At 38.7% G+C, this 24,076-nt stretch overlaps 1 protein-coding gene across 1 annotated transcript; it reads right to left on the bottom strand.

Moving 5' to 3' along the window:
• Window positions 1-6,419: 6,419 nt before the first annotated feature.
• On the bottom strand, window positions 6,420-23,100 carry LOC128950678 (ADP-ribosyl cyclase/cyclic ADP-ribose hydrolase 2-like). The gene is made up of 9 exons (XM_054295577.1): window positions 22,926-23,100; window positions 19,091-19,220; window positions 17,928-18,063; window positions 17,363-17,445; window positions 16,693-16,769; window positions 14,057-14,149; window positions 12,489-12,575; window positions 11,983-12,042; window positions 6,420-8,907 (listed from the first exon to the last, which is right to left on the bottom strand). Exons 1-9 carry the CDS (start codon window positions 23,090-23,092, stop codon window positions 8,793-8,795), a joined length of 948 nt encoding a protein of 315 aa, XP_054151552.1. The 5' UTR covers window positions 23,093-23,100; the 3' UTR covers window positions 6,420-8,792.
• Window positions 23,101-24,076: the final 976 nt, after the last annotated feature.

Consider the following 24,076-nt stretch of genomic DNA (forward strand, 5'->3'; position numbering starts at 1 on the left):
AATAGCTGGCTGGTCAGTTCACTTGGCAGTGCTCTGTGTCTGCTTGGGCCAGTCTGTCCTGCCTTCTCCAGCTCCTTCCCAGCCCTTCCCTGGGTGATTTTTTCCAGTCTGTGTGCCCAGGTGTGTACTGGGGTGTGAGTACAGCAGTGGGTCTGTGTCCCTGGTGCGGGTGCCTGCAGTCAATGTGGGTGTGGGAGTGATGGTGTGAGCTGGTGAGCAGGTGGCATGACTTGGGAGAAGGGGGTGAATGTGTCTCTAAGGGTCCATTCTGGATGAAGCAACACCTGGGTGTCTCTAAAGTCAGGAGCTATGAGACCAGGGGAGTCCTAGCTGGTCCTGTGTGTGTGACAGAAAAGCAGGAAGAAATTAAGAAAGCCAAACCTAAAACAAAGCTGAAATTGGTGAGGTGTAGAAGGGTACCAGGAATGGCTCCCACAAACAAAGCTGAAAAAACACCAAGAAAAAGATGGAGCCACAGCTGAACAGGGTAGGTGACCCAGTCTCAAAGAACACTGATAAAGCAGAGGTGACTCACAAACTTCACATTCTCTTCACTGGCAAGGTCTGTTCTCATGTCTCATGGAGTTTTTGTGCCTACAACACTCACACAGGAGTTTAGGGCAGAAAATGACCCCCCCATAGCAAAGACAGATTTAAGCACATGTATTGAATCCAAGTCCCAGAGGAGACACATCTGAGGGCCATAAGGATAAGTGGGCTTATGTCACTGCAAAGCCGCTCTTGTCCTTCAGAGGAGCCTCAGGCTGTGACTCTCTGGAACCATCATTTCCTGAAAATGATTTGCAGAATGTTTTCTAATGACTAACTAGTGGAACTAAAGAACTTTATCAGACAGATCCCCAAAGATACTGGGATTTAGGGAATTGAAGACAGCCGGAAAACTAGCCAATGTTTCCTTGAAGAAAAGAGCTGAAGCCAGTTACATGTAAGAGAAACATCCAGGTAGTTTAAGGTTGACTGTGAATGCAACATACTTCCTGTGGAATATTACTTGTGCTGCCAAAATTAGAATTTTAAGTGTTCCTGATAAAACATGTTAGGCATCAGGTTTTAAAATAAATAAAAATAAAAATAGCAGTCATCCATTATGACTGCTAAAATTCTATGTATGGCTAAGGATGCCATAAAAATAAAGCTGTCTTTCCAGTTAGGCACTAGTGTCATTAAATAGAAAAGAGGACAATACTATGTGTGACAGGCCCTTCCAGAAAGAAGACATTTAATCATTTCCATTCTTAGAAAACTTAAAATATCACTGAATGATGTAGGGATGTCTGCAGATTATCTGGCCCCAGCAATTCCTCAAATCATGGCTAACTATAAGGTTAAATTTGGGTACTCAGGGTGTTCTTCAGTTCTTCAGTTTTTTCTTCCATCTCTGTGGATGAAGAATCAAGAATTTCTTTGGGAAGCCTCTCTCATATTTAATCAGAATTTCATTGCTGCACAGTTTGTCCTTTGTCTTTTCACTGTGTATCCCTGAAAAAGAGTATAGCTTCATCTGGACAATGCTCTCTAGATTGTAGAAGAAATTATCCTTTGTGGAAAACTTTCTGATATTCTTTTGGAAGATTCGTTGCTATAGCATACAGAAGTGTCTCATGGAGAGCTGTGGTGTTCAGCCTTTCACAGGGTTCTGACTCCCATCCACATGACTTTGTAAAGATTTTAAAGAAATGCTTCCTCTTAGATCAGTATTGATGGAAGAAATTGATGAGATTAAGGGAAGCTGGGGTAAAGAGTTTCAGCATGGCTGTGTCAGGAGAGATTAGGGTTTTTTTCCCCCAGAAATTATTTCCATTAGGGATTTCATAAAGCAGAAGTTGTGGACTCTGAGTCCTTGAGTCCTAAAATACAATCTCCATGTCACCTAATTTGTGTCTTTCCAAATGTGCTTACTTTCACATGGGAGATCACTAAAAGAAGATAGGAAGAAAACTATCTTTTCCCCTCTTCAAACACTGTGTTATGGCACTGAGAAGAAATCTTTTATCAGTAAGTGCAGTAACTTTTCCTGATCAGTAAATTAACTTACAAAATCTCTCTGATTGCCTGGTAAGTTATGTTTGTCTTTGTATGGATGGTTACTGCCTGTTTTCCTGTGAAGTTCTCCTTCAATTAATGGTTCAGGGATGTTTTGAAAAGCTTTTTAAATTTTGTGTTTATATATATTAATTTCTCTAAAAATCTTCTCAATCAGGAAAGTTCTACCAGACATACCATAGAAAACTATGGTATGTCTGGTAGAATTTTTTTGTATTTTTATATAAACTCAAATTTTTTATATGATATTGTTTCACACTAGGCTATGGAGACAGCATAAGAAATAAAAGCTTTTCAAGGCCAATAACAGAGCTTAAGATTCCTGAATTGATTGTCTGCTTTTTCCATTGGTGTTGTGCTCTGCTGAAATGGCACTGGAATGACACATTTTAAATGGTTTCTTTCTAGGATGTGATATATGAACAGTCATATTATTTCAGCAGAATCAAGCAACTGGTGAGATGCCCTGACATGAACAGAGACATAGCCTGAGCAGTCTCAGAAGTGGTGGCATCTGTCCTTCAGCTCTGATGTTTCAAATTGCACTGCAGCTTTGACTGCCCTGCAAACTAATACAAATGACTGGATGTGCATTCAAAGCTCATGTCCAGGGCAGGGCTGTTTGGAAACAGCCAGTCCTTGATCATTCTCCATGCAGATAGCACAGCCTGGTTCCTGTCCCCTGTGTGTCTGAGCAGCCCAGCCTCTCTGTGTGCTGGCTGTGAGAGCTCTCTTGCTGCCAGCTGGAGCCCTGACAGCACTGACGGTGCTGCTCTCTGTCAGACGGGAACACACACCAATTACTGATTTCTTTCTTTGTTCATGGTAAACAAAGATCCCAAAAGATCCAAAAAATTCTCCCTCTTTGGACCAAGTGTCTTTCTCCCATTTCTGTGCTTGTTTCCCCTGCTGGCTCTCTTCAGTGTCACTCCATCTGCTCCCTCCCCTTCCCTGGGAGAGCCTGGCAATTCTACAGGTGCATCCTGAGCTTTGCTGTTCCTGAAGAATTTCCTGCTGCCACCAGTGCTCCTTCTTGTATTTTGCAATTCCCAATTCCTTTTTTCTTTAGCCAAAGTGCTGGGTTTGTAACAAAACAAAGTCATAGCTGAGGTTTGCACATTGATTTTGTCAAGGAATGAGGCAACATACCAAGAGATCTCCTACACACCAGCCCACTGCTCCAATGGGGAGGGATGTGGAGTAGCTCCAGAACACTTTGGGGAAACAGGTTGCTTCATTCTTTTGTATCACCTTCACCACTTTTTGTTATGCCTTTCAGAAAATTATGCCCTTGGCAAACTAGAAAAACACATTCCAAACTATATTGTTTAAAGCCCAGCTCTGAAGAGTGGGAGGGCCATGTTTAATGACTCGTTAATTCTACTTGAATCAGAATATGAAGAAAGTGTTTTTTACTCAAGACATATTTAATTTATAAAAAATTTTAAAGAGCTGTGATAGTTGAGTTTGCAAGTAAGTGAGAGCTTTACCAAAGCTACATCCTATCAGTGAGGAATCTCTGATGATTCTGGTGAGGTTGCTGTACTTTTCTTGGGCAAAGCATTTTCAAGGTTTAATTTAGTGCAGGGGAAAAGCACATGCAGTAATCCTACCAACTTTCATGAAACTGAGTGCCTGTTTTCTAGCCAGGACTAATTGTCATGCTGCTCACACATTCTGAAGAGAAATACCCATAAGGCTCCCATCTCACTGAGGCAGCCAAGGAAACAAAGTTGATACAGAATTAGGCTCTTCAACTCCAGGAGTGCATAAATAGCACAATTACTCCTAAAAGAATTACACAGGGTAGCAGGCCACTTGTAAAGGCTTTATGTGATGGCTCAAAGGTCAAAACCCAAAAAACTTGACGAAGATCTTGTCTAGTTGGCAGCTATGTAAAATATGCATTTGTATACATGTGTAGAAATATTTGTCTGGGATTTGATGCTGCATTTTACAAGACTATTGGTTATGCTTACTGCTTTTGAAGTGATATATGTCAAGTGATATATGTCATATAACCCCCTGCTAATGTGCAGTGGTGACAGAAAGTTCTGGGTGAAAGCCCAGAGCATACATTCTGAGTTGTGGAAATACCAGCTCTGGATCTTCTGGTACCTTTCATCAAAGCAAAGGGATAAGTAAAAATGAATTCCACACAGGCCAGCATTTCCTACAGTTGGAACTTGGTATCAGAAGATTAAAATTTCCATGGGATACTTATTTCTATTAATTTTCTTCTTTGCTTGCTGCTCTTCAGAATGGCACAAAGTAACCTAGGATCTTTTCCACATCTGTACCTTGACACAGAGTAGCAGATAGAACACCTGTAATTTCTTTAGCACTCTTTACTTTACCAGCACAAATAGGGAAAAAATAAAAAATCTTCCTGCAGTTTGGTAACTCAGAATTCCCCACAGTCTTGACTTATAATTCTGATTTCTGCCTATGATAGTTAGATTCTTTTTTAATTATTTATTAAGTATTGTAACTAAAAGGGCGTAAGATACTCCAGGCATACTGGAGGAATTCTCGAGGATCTTCTCTGTCTGCACTTATGGAATTTACCACATTTACTGCCCCCACAGCCCACAGGTATTCCTAGTCAAATGTCCACAAGTGAGAGATCACTTACATCACTTCCACAGCACTGCCTGCCGCTGGGAGGAAATGTACACTATAATTTCCAGCTTTGTTTTCCTCTTCCAGGAACAGCATCATTTTCTGCTCACATATTCTGCTAAAAATACAAAGTAGCTCATCTGAATGGAGATCAGGTTCACCTTAGCTGCAGAGACAGGGGGAAGGTTGGAGGAGGGGGCTGCCAACAGCACGGGCCCTCTGGCACAGGGTGAGGGGACATTGGTGCCACCCTCCCAGGCTCCAGTTTCCTGCACCAGCCTCCCTGCCAGCCTGCACTGGGACTGTGCTGCTGCTGCAAGGGAGTGAGGATCTCTGAGCTTGCCTTCATGATTCTCAGGAAGCTAGGAAATCAGATGCCTGCAGATTGTAAACAAAATCTGACAGATTATATTCTTTGCCTCTTACATAAAATTGCATGCAAATTTTGGCCGGGGAGAAGCTGGAATTAGGAAAAACCTGAAAAGCAAAAAGAACTTGTGAAGTGTTTGAGCCACCCTGACATTTGGCTAAATTAAGATACTGTGCCTCCCCATACTGAGCTATTTTAAACCAAACTTCTTGGCTCTGCTAAAAGCACTCTTCTTCCACTTCACACTATTGTTGAAGCAAAACACATCAGAATTATTTCTAGGTAATTCAGGTGAGAAAAACACTATAAAAGAGTTATCTTTAATGGAACAGAAAGTGTTATTCAAATTCTTGAGGTTTCAGATCACATTTCACTACACTGAAGATTGTTGATTGAAAACATAGTCATGTCTGCTGAATATCACATCAAGACCAATATGACAAAAATAAACACCGGCAGTGTAAAAAGGGCAGAGAGGTGATCAAGTTGTCCTCACTTTATACTCATAACTTTTTACTCCAGAGCACTCAGGATTTGCATTTAAAAATAGGCAGAGCAGGTGTGAGCAGATGTATATGTGTGCATGCATATACAAGCTGGAAAAAAGGAACTACTCTGAATTGGAGTTCAGCTTCTGCCAGATACAATGACTGAAATGCATGTAGCAAAAAAGAAAAAGTAGGTTAGTAGGAGGGGAGATTATATTAACTTCTATACAGGAATGAAGAATGTGAGATAACTGAGTTCTTACATGGTCCACAAAATGGGCACAGCAGGAAATACTGCCTTAGTCTCAGTAGCTTCCACAGGTCTGTCTGCACAAATGCAGAAAACCTTGTAATGCTCCTGTACCCGATGTTTTCATTTGTTACAAATAGTTGGGTATGAATAGATTCACACGGGATTTTGGCATCCAACAGGACTCAAAAATAAGTGATATACATATCGTTTTCATCTGAAACATTTTCTCCCTCAAATTCACATCTGGAGATAGCTGTTTTTGTAGTACTGCTAGTACAAATATGAATGGTTGAAACATTTTAAATCTATATTTGTGAAATTCCCCAGGCTTGAATGAGTTTAAGGAAAAGGGCAGATGCCTTTTGGACAGTATGATTTCTCCACATTTGGCACAGCTCCTACAGTGCTAATCAGAGCATTTCCTGAGTGTTCAAGACACAAGACAGGCTCACCTTGCTGACGATCACCACTTCACTGTAATGTATATCTGCAAATAGTGCTATTCACACCCTTATACACATAGGAAAAAAAAAAAAAAAGTCATGTTCATGTCTCTCCCTCCCTCTGGGAGTAACAAATGACCTTATTATTTCTTGCTTTGCTGACACTCCTGCCCCTCAGCCTGAGACACCAGTCACACTGCTCTTTGCAGAGATCAAAACCATTATGTTAAACTCAGAACAAATGATTCACACTCACCTTGAAGTTTGCTGCCTCTAAAAGTCTCAGGAAACTTATGTGTCTAGAACTTCTCCTTGTTGCTTTTTTTTACTAGCTATATTAGTTGGTTAGCTAAAAATCTTCACAGATATTCCCAAGTTTTTTAAGCAAATTTGAGACACTTTATTGAACAGGTATTAGAAAAAAATTTGCTATCATTGCTACTGAGTTGAAGTAATGGGAAAAGAGGAAAGAACATTAGAAATAAGAAAACACTGCAAGAGGTTCTGAGTGTGTTGTTTTTGACATAAGGCTGTGCATTAAATAATCTCAATTGTTTAAACTGAAGTGATCCTATTTAATATTTTAATTTTTTTTTTCCGAAACAGAATTTCTACAGAACACTTTCTACAGAGTGTTTGGTACCACGTGCAACTGCCAGCACTGACTGTGCTGCTGGAGTCAATTACATGCAGAGGCTGGAAAGCTTTCATAAGCTGGAAAGCAAAAGTTGGCCAGCTGGGATGCTTGGCTTGTGGCTGCAAGTTGCCTAAAAGGCACACGGCTGGTTAATGGGATTAAGCTGCTCTCTGGATCTCACACACAGGTCAGCAGGTAGCACACACCAGCCCTGATGATGGCTGGGACACCTGGGAGCCTCACACACACGATCTCTACAGCCTGTGGCCCAAAATGTGTCTGATTTGATCTGCTGTGGGCAAATAGAACTGATGCCATCTGCTGTGGGCAAATAGAAGATTGATCAGAATTGCTTGGCTTTCGCTATCTGAGGTGTGACTCAGACACCTTTAGCTATCTGAGGTGTTACAGATACCTTTCTTACTACTCTGGTGGCTGCTGTAAGCAATAAAACATGAAATAAAACAATAAAAAATGAACAGGATGCTCAAGGAACTAATCAAAGAACTAAAGATACAGCACAGATAGGGAACAATTTTGAGGCATAATACAGCCCAGATTTTTAAAGGTCTGTAACTTTTGATTTCAGTACTTCTGTACTTTCAGTACTTTTTTGTGTCTGAAACAGATAAAAAAATCCTCCAGGCTGGAGCCTAAACCCTCCTATGATGTAGGAAAACCCAAATATGTGTGTAATGTAAAGAGATTTGCATTAAAACCAAATTAAAGATTATTACAGGCAGGGAAGCAAGACAAATAAGCAACTACAACATATTTTAAATACTTTATCTTTCAAACATACAGCATGATACAGTTGCATCAGGGATTGAAAGGATGCAAATCTACTATGGACCCTTAAATCAGATTCACTGAGATAACAGGAACATCCTCTCCAAGTTTCCTGGCAACCAGTCAATACAAACACAAATAAATAATACAGAAGCTAACACAAAATGTGCAAAAAATAGCTACATACACTTATTCTCTGTAGAATGAGTATTTTTTTCTGAAGGCTTATGGGTCATCCTGGTAGCTGGATGTCTTGGTGGTTTAGAGAAGCCTCTAGCTGAAGCACTGGAATTCACATAAGTAACCCAAGAAACCTCCAGGATGGCATCTGCTCTCTCCTCAGTGTGTTCTGAACCCTGTATCCGAGTTCACTGCAAGCAGGCCAATGTCTGACTTGGCAGGTTCTCATCTGAATTTGATATACCATAAATCACACTGTGCTGGAAAAACTGGGGAACTTTCTAGACCTGGTATTTCTGACTAATTGCTATCCAGGGGCCAGGAAACAGCCAGCTGAGGAACAGCTGTGCAGATGATGAAGCAATTGATATTACGTGTTAAATTACTGCATGCAATATGCACCCAGAATCTTGCTGTACCCAGTTTTGAAGCTTGGCCCAGGTACTGGAACCACTTATGAAAATGAGTTTACTTTTCCACTGTTTTACCTATTGCATCTTGTATCAAGTGTGTATCAATTTAAGATCTCTCCTACTTAAATTTATGTTTCACCTTCCCAAAACATGATAATCAGTCCCTTAGTTTCCAAGGTCAGATGCTAGGATAGTTTTACCAACAAGTAATCTCTGTGGGTGATGTATACATAATTTTTCTTTCTGAAATATGTGAACAGAAAGTATTAGTCTTGGTTTAATTCTGGAGAATAAAGATAAGAGGAAATAGCCATGAATTTTTCTAGAAAAAGAAAATGAAGGGTGAGGCTTTCTAGCAACAGTGGGATAATTTTTGATACGGAAACAAGCCAGTATCTAGAATGCAAGGTTTTAACATGCAGGTTTTGCAGTCCCAAAAGTAGGATGAAACTGCAGTTAGAAATCAGCTGAAGCAAAATTTATAGCCAAGGCAAAGCTAAGGCAAACAGAGGATATGGATTCATTTGATTAACTCAGTACACTAAAGCAAATCTGAACAGAAAGCCTGCAAAAGAAACAAACATGAGCTTGTTCCAGCTGCCTCCTCTGTCTGAAGATATAGGTCCTCTTTGTGCTGCTGGTGCAGATCTGAAGAAGAGAAAACAAACAGGATGTTCACAGCACAGAGCTGAGTTAGGATTCTTTTAAATATCAGGGTTTTGTTGCCAAGGGTGAAGTTTGTGGCCCAAGTGCTAAGCTAGAAGTTTCTTTATATGAGCCTGCCAACAGATTCCCTTTGGCTGTCATGATTCTATAAATAGAATATCTTTGCAAAACCCTGGGAACTCTTCTTTCTACCTTCACACAAGTGCCTTCTTGTCTCTCCACATCCATGTGCTGTCTCTGGCCTTATGCTTGTGATTTTATAGTGATTTTATAGACAGCAGTGGTCCTGGAGGATGGTATTGCACTGGGGGCAGCAGTACCCAGATCCACTCCTGTGTCTCCCTGACATTGCAATAATGCAAATAATCCATGCCACCACTAACAGCTTGTCTGGCTTCCCTCCTGCTTCCTTTTGTAAGCCATCTCTGCCATCTAGTGGGTGTTTTTTACTCAAAAGTTTTTTTTAACGTTAGGGCGTCACCTTAACAAGCCGAAGTCCAAATGTGACTCAGCAGGAACATCGTTCAGGTCTGGAGAGGAGGTAAGGGGCACCACCACCGTGCAAGAAGCCCCAGGTACATTACAGCACCTTCTGGGCCATCCCTCTGCTGCCCTGGCCCAGCTCTCTCCTTTGCTATGCCCGTGTAATGGGAGTTGTGGTGACATAAATGTCACTTGTCCAACTCTGATGTTTTTGGGCTCAGGACATTATTCTGTGGAGGCTGAGAGGGCAGCCATCAGCCTTGGAACAGCAACCAGCCCTGGTGAAAGGGCATGCATGAGCCCCTGCATGCCCGCCCCACTGTTTACTATGGAAGTGTGAACACTGACAGCACCTGCTCTGCAAAGGAAACTTTTCCTAACAGATACCCACTGCAATTAGTGATACCCCCACTGACCAGCCCCTAGCCAGCTAATGGACCACCACAGAACACAGAAAACGTACCTGTGGTAATCAATCATCAAATCATTTATATGCATCTGCTTAAGGCTCTTTTTGAAAAGGCAGCTCATTTCTATGGAGGTGGTGTTATTTGCTGCAGAGAATTGAGTGATTCTGGGAAGAATGTAAGTATTCATTGGCTTATAGTATTTAAATTACTTAAATTTCAGGGAGAGGAAATGATAGTTTTGCATTCAGATTGGGAAGCTCTGTTGTGATTTGGGATAGATAAGAAATTAATCAAATTTATTACAGTGCCATGCATGGGGGATGGAATATAGTGCTCATGAAGGAAACAAGCAAGGAAACTTTTCCTAAGGAGGATGAGAACAGCTGAGTTGCTCTGGAGTTACCCCAGGAGAGGGTGAGGCTGGTGTTTCAAGTTCACCAGGGATTGTTACTGTGAGAACCGACAAGGATGGGAGGGAAGGGGCGGCTGCTCCCCTGCTTGCACACTGCAAACGCCTTGTGGCAATACTGCAGAACTGCATGCTCACCCTCAGCTGAAAGGAAAAACACATTAGTGGTTTCCAAAAACCTTCTCATCCAGGCTTCCTCAGCTGAGTAGCACACACACATCACAAAATTTTGAGGAAAATTATTTAAAACCTGGGAGAGAAGAAAAATCTTCTGTCAAGACCTCAATAAAATATTGGTTTTTCCAAAGTCCTGTGCTCTTCTTCCAGTTTGTTAATATTGTCATTATGTTCACAGCTATTATTTTGAAGGGGATAACTGTGTTTTCATTTGACACGTTGTCCTGGGGTGACCATTCAGTTGCAGAACAAGGAAACCCTATTTTAATCCACTGAGCAAGTGGCATTTTGTAACCAATCAAAGCCCTAACAGGAAGTCTGTTCTATGACCTACTGCCCAGAGGTCTGGAGCTATCAGTGGAATTTATAACCCCACCATTTGCATAACATTTATATGCTAGGATATAATTTGCATGCAAGAATACATGTTGCATTGCAAGGTGAGTAAAATTTTTCAGTGACCAGCAAGAACAGGGAATGCTCATTTCTCTGTCAGTGTGTACCAAGAACTGGGCATTTGTTACAGAAGGTACTGTCCACCTCCTTTTCTGTACTGCAGGAAGCACTCCATGAATATACGAATGCATGTACAGCCCCTACCAGAGGCAGGCAAGCTGGAGTTGCACCTCTGCTGCCATAACCAGGGACAGCAAATCGGGACTTTCACTGCAGAAGTTATCATTGCAATATCACACAAGTATTAGCAAACAAAAATTTGCATGTGCTTGAATAGGGAAGGAAGGACAGCGAGAAATAAAGCATGGATTATACATAAGAAGAATATAACCACAAATCAGTGTTTATGTATTGATGAATTCTACAACATTCCAAACAGTGAGGAAGTTCTCATTCAGATGTTCAAGTATCTCATGTGTACCTATTTATGCCATAGCATATAGATTATGAAACATAGTCAGAATTGAAAACAGTAATCTTTACTGTAAATTCACTGAAATGCATGATAAATTAATTTAGTGCTCCTCATATAATATAGATAAATATGGATAAGTAGGGAGTTTGGGAGCAATGCTTGCTAATTAGGAAGTTATATCTTGGATGTAATCTGCATTCTTTGTAGATAACTCACTGGCCCAAGGTAAATACATCAAAATATAGAGATTAAGTCTCACACAAAATAGAAGATAAAAGAAAATTTCCTCAAAATTTAGAGCTGAAAATTCCAATAGTTGGGTAAATGTCTTTTAGATCTGTTGCCATTTGATCTATAATTTGATTATTCAAGAAATTTTATTAATGAAAGCAACTTCAAATTTGTAATAGATTTTATATCAGAACAGTGATATGTACAAACTTCACATCATCAATGATATACAGTGTTACTGTGTGATCAATGAGAACCCATTAACACCTAATTTTGAACAGCAGGTGCTCACAGACAGCTGTGCACAATTTGTGAATAGAAACTGCTAATTCAATCCACAGTAACTAACAAATTCAAGACCACTGTGTATTGCATATGGAGAACATATAACAGGTGGTAGAGGTGGGATCTGTTGACTTCTGCCTAATTTATTTGGTTGTAATGACACTGGGCTAGGTTGAACTTCTTTTACTTACGATGCAAAGGCACACTTAGAATGATCAGGATAATCCAGGCAGAGTAAGAACATTACAGACCTGTGAAAATACCATTTTATTTACCACCTTTCAGGCAGACAACTGAGAAAAAACAAAAAACCATGAAAAAATGAAACAAATTCACAGTACTATCATGTTTAAATCTTCCCTTCATTAAATTTATCTTACAATCTATGGGAAATACTAGAGCTGTGAAATCTATTGTGAATAGCTGGTAATTCTGCAGACATTCAATAGTGTTTATAATTATTGTTTGATTTTAAATCCAAGTACATGAGGCCATCTTCTGTGTCTGACATTAAGAACAATGTTCCACTCAATCATACAGTAAGATGTAGTGTTTTGCTCAATAAGCAACCAAAAAATGCCAAGTCTTAAAAATGTGACATCATCCCTCCAACATATCAGTCCCTCCTGAAGACACGACATTTATGGCACTTGAGTATTGCACAGTAAGAATCAAAATAGATAAGGTTTTCACTTACTTGTAATTGTCAGTGCAAGTGACATCAAATCCAAGAGTTTTCAGCCTGGTTTCTAATGTCTTTACACTATTAGTTCCACAGGAATCTCTGTGAGGAAGGTTTTCAATATTATTGCAAATCTTTTGTTATATATTTTTTTTTTCACTGAACTTGATGAAATTAGTAAAGTAAATCCCCATTACTTTGCCTCTTCTGTATTCCATAACACCACTAGAAGAATGGTGTACATTGCTCTTTGTGTTTCATTTGCTTACATTACTGTTGTTTTACAATTCATCCTTTTCCCAGTTTACAGAGTCTGAAGATTATCTTCAGCCAGTGTAGCTTTTTCAGATTCTATTCACTAATAATCCTCTGTTTAATATTTGACTAGACAGAAAAAGACCTAAATAATTTTGTAAAATGTTTTGTTTGTGATATTCTTTGGCAACTATTTAGGTAGTGATAAAATTGATGCTATCTGTCTTTACACAATAAGTTTGGTATAATAAATGAGAATTATACTTGTTGTTTGAATCTTGTTCTCTCTCTTGAATACTGAATAATAGAAAAATACAGAGAGAAAAAACTCAGAAACATTCCTAAACACAGCTCTTGTTTCTAGCACTGATTTTTTAATTTGTAGTCCAATTAGTATAAGAAAGTTTACAGAATCTACTGAGACATCTAAACCTGCATCAACATAAAATATTAAGGCCAGTGCTACTTATCTGCTGGTCAGTAAATACCCATGACTAAAGAAAGCATATAGAGACCAACAAAGTAATTGTAGGAAACAATTAATAAAAATATACAATTACTCCCATGCATCCATTTACTGAAACATAAACTAAGATTCAGTGCTTGTCTTAGCTTTTCTTTGTAAAAAGGGCAACTTCTGCAAAGATTATCTGTATGTTTTTTCACTCCCAGAGGGTATGATTCTTTGATTTAGAGAGACTGAAAAATGCTAATCTGAACCATGTTATGTACACTCCACAGCATTGTGGTAAAATTCACAACAAACAGCCCAAACTGTTTGGACTGATCAGTTTTGTTATATTTCCTTATTAATTATTTGTTTGCTTTATTTAAATTACCAAAATTAGCAAAATTAGACACTTTTAAAGCCTACATTTTATTACTGGATTAATTATTGAGAGAAAAAGAGCCACCAGTTGGTATTTGCCTGCTTCTACAAACTTTCAAACAGTTAAGATAGGAGAAAATGAAAACAATGCATATGGCAAGGTGAAAGAAATATCACTAATCAGCACTTAATCTGAAGTTCAGATTGACTCTTAGTAAAACTGTTCATGCTCTATCTTCATTCAGGGTCCGAGATCCACACACACATCTAACCAAGAGTTGGCTCCAGATCTAATATTAGAATTTATTTATATTTTCTCTAATTCTGGTATTTCTCTACTCTCTGAGAATGGCAGGTTGTGTCTCCTGTGTACATGAAAGCATCTAAAATACTTTGCTTTAAGTAGTATGCAAATACAATCAAACAGAAAGATAAGGTGAAATTATAAAGACAGGTTCAAAAGGGAGAAACTAATTTTTATTTTGAAGACATAACTTACCTATCTGGTCCTTCAATATCATCCACAACCCAAATGACAACCTGTGAGATTTTGTCTTTCTGGAAATTAGGTATTTCATAATCTGCAAAAAAACTGATTCAAGAAAAAAAAAATTTAACTATAAAGAACATGAAAATTAAACAGTCCTTTTCCTCCTCTGTATTAATGAATTCACCTAAAAGTGAACAAGAATGAACTTTCAAAAATGCAAAAACAAATCAAAAAGCCTTTGATACTTCCTCATAATATCTAATCTAAAAAGATATGAAATCCAAAGGTTGATTTAAATGTCTCTAGATTGATTTTTATTTTTTTTTTTTGTAAGATGCTGGCATTTCAGAGCCATAGATTTCTAACCCTTTTAGCAAGATACAGTGTAATGATTTCTTATCCTTTAGGGTTTTTTTTTCACTCAGAAAGCTTGTAAGGGCTGAATGCCTGGTCCAAGTCTGGGCCTAGGTCTCTCCTCTAATTTACTATTTGCTATCATGTGTCTTCTTAAATGTCTGTATCAGCACTACAGTGTCTCTGAGCCCTTTTAAATGTTCTGTGACCTCCACAAAGTTCTCAGAACATTTAAAGAGAAGAAGGGACCATTATTTGCCCTTCCTGGGACCAGCAGTGACAATGTGGGTCTGTTCTCCCAGCCCTTCAGGCTCTGCCATGCAAGCACAGGACATGTGCTGCTTGCCAGGGGCTGGTGCTTCATGAAGTCAGCAAATTATTTCAGATTTCTGGGGAAGTGGAACAGGAGGACAGATAGCAGGAGTTGCTTTCTCTGGTCCAGTCTGGTGTGGTGGTAGCTGACCAGAGACCAGCAGCAGCAACAGCACGTTTGCCTTTCTGTCCAAGGTGTCCAAGCCTGCCTAACACATAGTGAAAATATAACAAAAAATAAAGATTCCAACTCATTTACTCAGTCATGCATAGGCTACTATCAGAAAAAAAGAAGCTTGCACCCAAATTTGGAGAAATCTTTAACTAGAGGCGTCAGAAACCGTGGAGGAATAATGTACAATGTACAACTGACTTCAGCAAAACCAGTTTTGGAACTGGCTTCTATTAGTAAAGAAATCTGCCAACTAAATTCACACTGTGTGAATGAGCAAAGTTATTTTGCCATGAAATGAGAAATAAATCTTAACTGAAATGATATCAGGTGACTTAATGGTGATTTAAGTGTACAAACTTTAAACTGAATAAACTTTGCAAAGCACTTGAAATACTTGAAAACAGACCAGAGAGATGGTTAGGAAGACAGGCAGATCTTTGAGATTACTTTTGCTATTAATTATTCAACTTCCAGCTTTTTTCAAACATGATCTCTCAAGCAAATTCAGTCATAAATGGACCAGAAGATACAGAGCAAAGAAAACAGATGGAGTAACTGGCTTTGTTTTCTCCTTGGCAGGCTGAGTTCCAGGGGTGATTTCACTGGTTAAAATACCACCAGACTGGCAACCCAGGGGGCTGGTGGAAATAATGTGTGTGTGAGATGTTTTTTGAAATAAGGAATCGGTAAATTAACAGAAATAAGGAATCCATTTCTAAAATAAGGAATCTATAATAGATTCTAGGTATTGACCTGCTGCCAGGTATTACCACCTGCAGAAGATTTGATCCCAGCTGACTATTTGACCAGCCCAAGAAGACAGTTTAAGTCTTTGTGATTGGCTGAAAGCTGTGTACAGAGATGGATGTTTTGGGGGACAGAGGTAAGTAGTTAGGAGGTGTTTTGGAAAAGACGGTTCTTCTTTCTCTCCCATCCAGAGATAAAAACCGCCTTTTCAAAGGTTATTTTTAGTCCTCATGAATATACAGGAGGAGAGTCTCTTCTATGGGTTTTTAAAAGATGTAATTTTTTGATCTGCCTTGGACAGGACAGTTGCTGAGGTAATGAAGGATGCATTTCTTACCACAGGTAAGCAGTCACTAAAGACACATAGTAAAAGTTCTAAAGGTTGTACTTTTACAATAAATTTTGAATGTAAGCTTAGATAAGCTTCTGCATGGTGGTACACCTCTGAATCAGGAAAAATACACCTGTCCTTAATATAAAAGGAACTAAGAAGAAGACGAAGAAGCTCATCTTCACTAGTATCCTCCTCAACAAACATTTTTTTTTGTTTTCTGAAACAATAATAGACTTCAAACTACATACACTCTTGATCATGGAGAAATACCTTTTCCTTTAGAACTTACCAAGTTTGCTGGTAGGTCTGACAAAAGCTACACTCCTTATAACAATATACTCTATTTGGACATGTCCCTGAAGAGAAATTTCATTAGCACTCATCTTTTTGAAGACATACACATTTTGCCACAGTACATTGGCTGACTCTAGGGCAGCCTTTAGAGCATTCACCATGCTTGCCACAGCAGTTTGTAAAATGCAGGAGTTGAAAGGATTGTTCCCATCCAGTATGTATTAATCCTTCAGCTAGGAACAATTAACAGTTGTCCCCACAACTCAGCAGCCTTTGATGCAGCAGGTCCTTTCAGCCACACTTCCCATGCTTTGTGCAGCAGAAAACCCAAACAATTGGTTGACTTTTCTTTTTTTTTGTAGTCATCCAGACTCTACACAGAAAATCACACTACACAGACTCCAGACAGAAATCAGTCAGTTCTCTTACCCTGGCTGTGGATAAGCTCCTCCCTCTGCAGAACCATTCAGCAAGACCTGGATCACCCCAGAGCTGTGCTTTGCATACTGCAATAGATAACAGTGCTTTTCAGATCTCTCAGATTTGACATGTAACTTGGTATTTCATTGCAAACAACAGTAACCAAGGAAAGAATTTTACCACAAAGACTATCGGAACCACAAAGATAATCTAGACTAGCACCCTAGCAGGTCACTGAAGTAAAAAGGACAGCAACCAAACAGGCCATGGTTTAATTCAATGATTCTTCTCAAGCTATTTTCTCACATTTATAAGTACTCTTCAGCACAAAAAGAAAGCACTTTGGCATTCTCTATTGAGTTTGATATGTAAGTAAAGGGTTTTCAGCAAAGCTCTCAAATTAGGACCTGTAATCAGTAGACAGTCAGTGTGCTTACTGTGCTTAGTATATGGTTTTTATTAACAAAGCTAACAGAATTTTAACACATTATCTAGCTAAGGTGAATGTTAAGTTCTCCTTGCTAAAACACTTGCAGGTAGTCTAAAACAGTGTATTTCTATCAGGGGAAATAATCCAGTAGAGTTACAGGTTTAAATCTGCTGTGAACTAGCAGTGTTTTCCTGAACCACACTGGACACACTCACAGATGTATGAAGTCAGCACTAATAAAATATTTACAGTGACTGAGGCAATCCTCCAGAAAGAATCCACTGCATTGTTCTCACATTCCGCCATGGTGGGGCAGGATTCATAGTCCAGGCCTGTAGGAAGGCAGGGAATTTGTGCCATTAGAGAGATGATAATGACTATAAAATTGACTTTAGCAAGCAACTAAATATATTTGTGCATTACTCACTGACCCACAACCTATGTTTGACATAGCACTGAAAGCTGTTGTATTTTTTCAATTATCTTCCATCCTCTGTAGTTTACACAAACAGTGACATTCTGAGGATTCAGTAATTTGGCTGAAATGGCTCTAACTCTGTTCCTGGGATGCAAGGAGCTCCAGGTTCAGAAGACTGAATGACAGGTTTATCCCCACTGCAGGACCATTTAGATTTCACTGTCTGCTCCCCCGACTGCAGTGTTAAATATTCACATGACACAAGAAAGAACAAGACAGTGAAGTTATCCCTGGGTTTCCATGGGGTAAGAGCAAATTTAGCTTCTCCAGGACACAGCAGTTGGTCTCCATTATGGTTTTACAGATAAATGTTTAACATAGCCCTCATTGTCTTACCAGGGCTGTCTGTCTGCCCACACCAGATCAGAAAATCTGCAAGGAAGCCAAAGAGAGTATCACCCACAGACATGTAGCGACGTCCTCTGGCAGCAAGGCTGGTGACTAGTAGCTGATTATTTTCCCAGAAAAGAGACTAGAAAAAAAAAACCATAGAGAAGAAATGTACCAACACCTGGGTGCAGACACAGTGAGATTATGGGGTATTGAAAACAGCTGAAAACATGTTTTGGTAGTTCTTTCAAAATCAAGCTAATAACCAGAAATGTTAGCTATCTCTTTAAAGGAATAAAGTTTTTTAATTTTCCAGAGGTGTAAATTCTGATCACAAGTGACTTGAGGAACAGTAGTACTTTGATGAGAAGGGATATAGTCCTACTTTAAATATAGTTAGGCCTAGCTTTGCCTGCCTCAGCAGACAGATTTAGGGGAAGAAGAAAAAAGGAAGATATTTATAAACCAGATATATGTCACCAGAAATCTCTCAACGTTGCTATGTTGGCTTATGGTGTGAAAAAAACCCCATATGTCTAAGATGTTATTTCTGTGTTTGCAGAACTCCTTATGAATTAAGCCATGTTGACAGTAGTATTTGTTGGTTTAGCTTGTAGCATTTAGAAATGAGGAATAATTGTACCAGGGGCACAACACATCTTTTGCACTTCCATGGTTCTTTGCCAGCACATCAAACCCTTACTGTTCTCTGGCACAGAACAACATCCTCTCTCATTTCTGCTTTTGCTTGTTCAGTGTGTCAGTGTTTAACATGGCACTGCCATGAGACTTAGCTGTGAGGAGTAAAAGCAAAAGGTGATAGCAGGCACAGCATTTGCAGCCAGAGCACCTAACTTAAGAAAAAGCAGAAGTGGAAGTTCAGGGACTGTGGCAGAGCTCCCAGCACAACAGGAAAAAGGGGAGATCTCTGTGGTATGAAAAGAGAGACATTGCTGAGAAGTTACTGCATAAAATAAATGGAGCCAAACACATTGAAACATGCTATCAAGTTTGAGTCTAGTTTATGAACTACAGAGTCTAGTTTATAAACTACAGACTGGTCAAAGAGAGTGACTCACAAATCAGTTACAGAATGACTCGTCAGTCTTGAACTGTGTCACATAAAATCTGTTGTATGTCACAGGGCAATTAACATAAAAAATTATTACCTTGTTAGGTGGAATCGTGTGAAATGTAAGGTTGATAAATAATTCATAATCCTCAGGTAGAATGTTGCAAGGATCCTTGTTAATAAATGCATTTTTAAATGCTTCCCATATCTGTGAACAATTCTTCTCACTGTAATCATTAAAAAAAACAAATAGCAAAATTGTTTTTTCAAAGCTGAGCAAGAAAGATGCATGTTCTCAACTCTTTCAAATACCCCAATTAAAATTCATATAAGGTTAAGGAAGAAAACTGAAGTCAGGGTGGTAAAAAACTTGTAGCTCAGGAAGAGCATAGAGATCTTGTCTTCTGAGTCATAACTGCAGCAGATAAGGAAGAAGTAGCAAGGAAAATATTAGTATTTACAGTGTGGAATTAGAAACACATTATGATTCAACAAAAACCTTAGTAGGTATGGTATACACAGCAAGTTTGCTCTTCAACACTGTAGAAATACTGAAGAAATAGCTTTCTTTAAAATTTTCCAGATTCAAAACACCATTTCAAATAAACCATAGCTAAAGATGCAATGCTACTGGAATGCAATACTACTCTTAAAATGTCAGATTCAAATGCAGGATGAGTTGCTAAAAAGCTTTGATGGTAGAGTAATGATGGTGACAGATGCCTTCAGCTTCTAGGCCCTGGGACTGTGCAGTTTTCTCTTGCTGGAATGAGTATGGTGACCAGGGACTGTGTGACAGGGACACACAGTGTTACTATGCAGTAGCTACAACAAGTACAAGTATGTTGCTAGCATTCAACACTTGGAGTGCTGAAATAAGATGCTAGGCTGTGCACTCCTACATTTCCCTTCTGCCAGCTCTGTCTTGGGGACAAGAACTTCCATGGAGGGACAAGACAGGCTGTCTAGAGATGGAAGTGTCCTATCTCTTTGGACTTTCAGGATCTCACCTGTCACAGCTCTGAGCCTGCCTGGAGCAATTAGGAAGGGAATTTCTGTTTTCACCACTTTTCCACAATACCTTCCCCACATAATGCTGTGACAATGTCTATGCCAGGAACACTCTGCACAACAGAATAATTACATTATGTGCATACAGCCTTCCTAACATGAATGGCTGTCATTGCAAAGCTCTAGCTTGAACAACAGTAGTCCTGATAAGTAAACCAAACTTCGCCATTGCAGTGTTTTGCTCATTTAGTATCATCCATATACAGCAAGGTTTCTGCTGGTACAGGTTCTTTAGGGAGCTGCTTTGTGACACTGAATGTCACAGACACTTTAAAGGAGCCCATGTGATGAGCTCTGCAGGAAATAGACCACAGATTTTCTTACAGAAATCTCTTGTCATGCTTCCAACAACTATATAAAAATTCCCTATATACTGTAAGCAGATATGGATCTTGACCTGAAAATTTTCAGTGATGCAATATGATCCTTGATCATTAGTTTCAAGGTTTAAACAGATTTACTTAATAAAAGAATTTGGACCCTATTTCTGATTTCAAGCTGTTATACTTTGGCTTCTGACAGTTGTTTATACTTAGGTCTCATTTTGCTAAAGAGCTTTGTACTCAAAGCACTTACGTTAGTACTTGTGGGTTACGATCAACTGCACTTTTAAGATCTTTCTTGACAGGTGCATCCATCAGTAATTTTCTGGTTAACTCACATATTGCTTTTTTTTTCATGACTTCTCACCCAGTTTTGAACAGCTTGTAAATCAAAAGGATTATTCTGCTCTGATACTCAAAACTTGTTAGCTGGCAAAAACACTTTTTGAAACTACAGGGTTGGGGAGGCCTGCTGTTCAGGACTGCTTTCAGGACAATTCCCTCTAATCTTACTAGACATTAATAAGTCAGAATTAATTTCACGTTATTTAGTTAAAAATTGTTTTCAAAGCTTTCATGATATACTATAAATAAACAAATATGGACAAAAAGCATTATAGGAACATTTGTGTTATTTCCTAACATTCTCCTGTTAGGAAATGTCAAATGTGATCTTAATTCAAATTCCTCACTTCTGCATTTGCACATTCTGTTTTAACATGTGGGAAAAATTTTTCGTATGTTCCTATAAACATTTTTATGTTTTAACAATCTTGCAGTGTAAAGACATGTTTTGCTAGCTTCCTTTAAGTTAGCAAAGTCTTTTTAGAAAATTTGCACATAAATTCAGAAGCAAAACCTATCCAGGTGGTCACGTTTCTATAAAAGCTAGCCGGAGGCAACTAAGAAACAGACAATGAACAGAATGGGCTATTAATAATTAGAATATCTATTTTGCACCTGTGCATTATGAAATTTCCATTTTCTTTGGATTACATTATTAGCATGTAGAGCTAAGGGAAAGAGAAAAATCCTCACATTATAAGAAATCAGCTGAGTAGCTCTTCTTTTAATAATGCCATTTTTGGTCTAAATTCAGGAAAGTAGTCTTAATGTCCTGCCTGGCTTCATGCTATCCTGAGCATTGATGAACATATTCAAACATCTAAATTTTAAAATCATGTTGTGAAAATGTAACCAGAATTCAGTAAACCACAAAACTATCATAAACATGAGACACACAGAAATGTTTTCCAGAATATTGCATTTATATCTCTAAAAGTCCAACACAATTAACAATACAGTTCAAATTTCTACAGTAACTATCCTTTATGTTGCTCATTTTAGCATATTCTGGATTATTATTCATGTCCTGTTTCAGATATAAATGAAGTGGCATCTGTTAAGTCCTGCAGAAGCTCTACCTATCTAGAGCCTGCCACAATAGCAAATTACCTACACAACTGTAAACTAAGTTCACATATTTTATATTATGTAATATATTGTAGGAATGTAGAAATCTACCCTTAAAGTTTACTTCCACTTTCCATTGTGACATGTTTATAAATTTGGCAAGCTTGAATTGTTCCACTGAAATTCATGCATTGTGTTATTTGCATGAGGATGATCTTTTTTCCTTCATAAAAAACTTAAAAGAAAACACTTCTAATAGGTTAAGAGTATTATTGTGCAGAAGTATATTGTTTTGCCTTTGTTAAAAGGGAAAAATTTGTTTTAAGTCCTTTATCTTCCTCTTTTGCAACAGGAACTGAAAATGGGAGGTTAGGGAGTGGAGGTGATATTTGCAATATCATCTAATCCTGTTTAAAGAAGGCAATTCAATGCCACTGGAAACCAGATAGGGCCCCTCTGCAAATACCTCTTCACGCTTTTAGGACAACTTTTTAGTGGTAGAATAAAGGGTTGAAGTCCAGGAGATTATCCTTCTTATTTTCTTCCTCTTTACCAAAGCCCTTACAATGCAAGGAAGACAGAAAAGTGCTTGTTTTAGCAAAGTGTGTGATTTACCTCCAGTTCTGTATAATTAGCACAGCCAATAGAAGCTCACAGATAACCCCACTGGAGCAGTTGATTAGCACTTGATTTTTCAGGTGGATGCGCTAAACAGTTCCTTCAGTACCACAGGACAGCTGTAAAGTGAAGTGTTCCCCTTTGAACGTGACCTGACACAAAGACATTCAAGGCAAAGCTGTCTTGCCAGGACTGCTGTCAGATTTGGTACTTCCAAAACACCATCCCTGTCATTTCTGTCTGTTGTTCTCCTTACAGAAAGAAAGGTGGGGTGAAGTGGGCAAAAAAGTGAAATAAAGAATTGAAGAATTAAAAATCTTGTCTCAATTACACTACTTTAGTTAAAATATGACATCCATCAAAGTCATTTTGTTGTTTCCAGACAGCTACAAGCATGTTGGCTTCAAAAGGATCACTAGCATGGCTAGAAGCATAACATCCAGCTTCTGATTAACAACCATTTTGTACAGAACATCAAAAACTAATCCAGAAACAAGCAAAACTTACCCAACAGCAGGATTCACAAGTCTAATATACTCATAGCATCTTCCAATGACAATACTTTCCAGGTTTTGAGTTGTACCTTCACCTTTCCATTTCTTTCCCTGCACTCCCGAGAAGCTGTTCATACACAGAACAGAGACAAATAAAAGAGGGAAAAAAAGGCTCATCATAATGAATTCTTGACAATCCGAATTCTTGACAATCCAATACTTAACAGAAAAAAAAAAATAAATAAAAAAGGAGAGTTCAATGATACAATTTAAATGGAAACCTGCAGTCTGAACATTTAATGTTTTCAGTACTAGCGACAGCTCAGTACAGAAGACAAAGGCGGAAAAAAAAACCTTGCTGGAAACTATAACCTAACTATTTCCTGGAACGATTGCAGCACAGGGATACATCACTTCCTCGTGTCTAAACTATTCCCCACTTCTGAAAAACGAGAAACTTTGAAGGCCACCTGGTGATAACTGAAGAGAATTGCAGTATATATCCATAAAGGGAGGAAAAAAACCCTAACCGCTTGAATACTTAGGATGCCTTTGGGTCGCTTAATATTCGTTGCTGTGCTTCCCTTTCCTAAACCATTAAGAAATGCTTGCAAGCAAAACAAAACAAAACAAACAAAAAATCCTAACCTAAAATATGCAGTTACAGCAAAGACAGTGTAAATATCCAAGTCCCTGAGTTATCTTATCAGGGGTAACATTAGTCAGCTCTTTTTCCATCTCTGCCCTGGGCAGTGACAGTGGCATTTTGTTGTGACGACATGTGCATCATGTGTTCGTGAAAAAACCCTGCCTTGCAGTCATGAATCAATCATAATGAGAAACATAAGGGTTACAGTTTATACCCTGTGCACTGAACAAATGTCTTCAGCTTCTGTTGTCATCCTCCTCCAGGTTCTTTCCCCTAAGTACTCTGTTAGAACGTCAAAAGGCACCAATCAATCTAATCTTCAGAATATTCTCTGGTACACACTGCTGCAAATACAACCACATTGGGTTTTTTTCCTTTAAAAAAATAAATTCAACCTCCAAGTATTTTTGCACTCACATTACTGAGGAACCATGCTGGTTCGTTCTTTCTTTCTTTCTTTCTTTCTTTCTTTCTTTCTTTCTTTCTTTCTTTCTTTCTCTCTTTCTTTCCCTCAG

This window comes from Melozone crissalis, unplaced genomic scaffold (assembly GCF_028551555.1).
Source record: "Melozone crissalis strain CALT ecotype California unplaced genomic scaffold, PUWL_Pcris_2 ptg000006l_1, whole genome shotgun sequence".
In the NCBI taxonomy this organism is placed as follows: domain Eukaryota; kingdom Metazoa; phylum Chordata; class Aves; order Passeriformes; family Passerellidae; genus Melozone; species Melozone crissalis.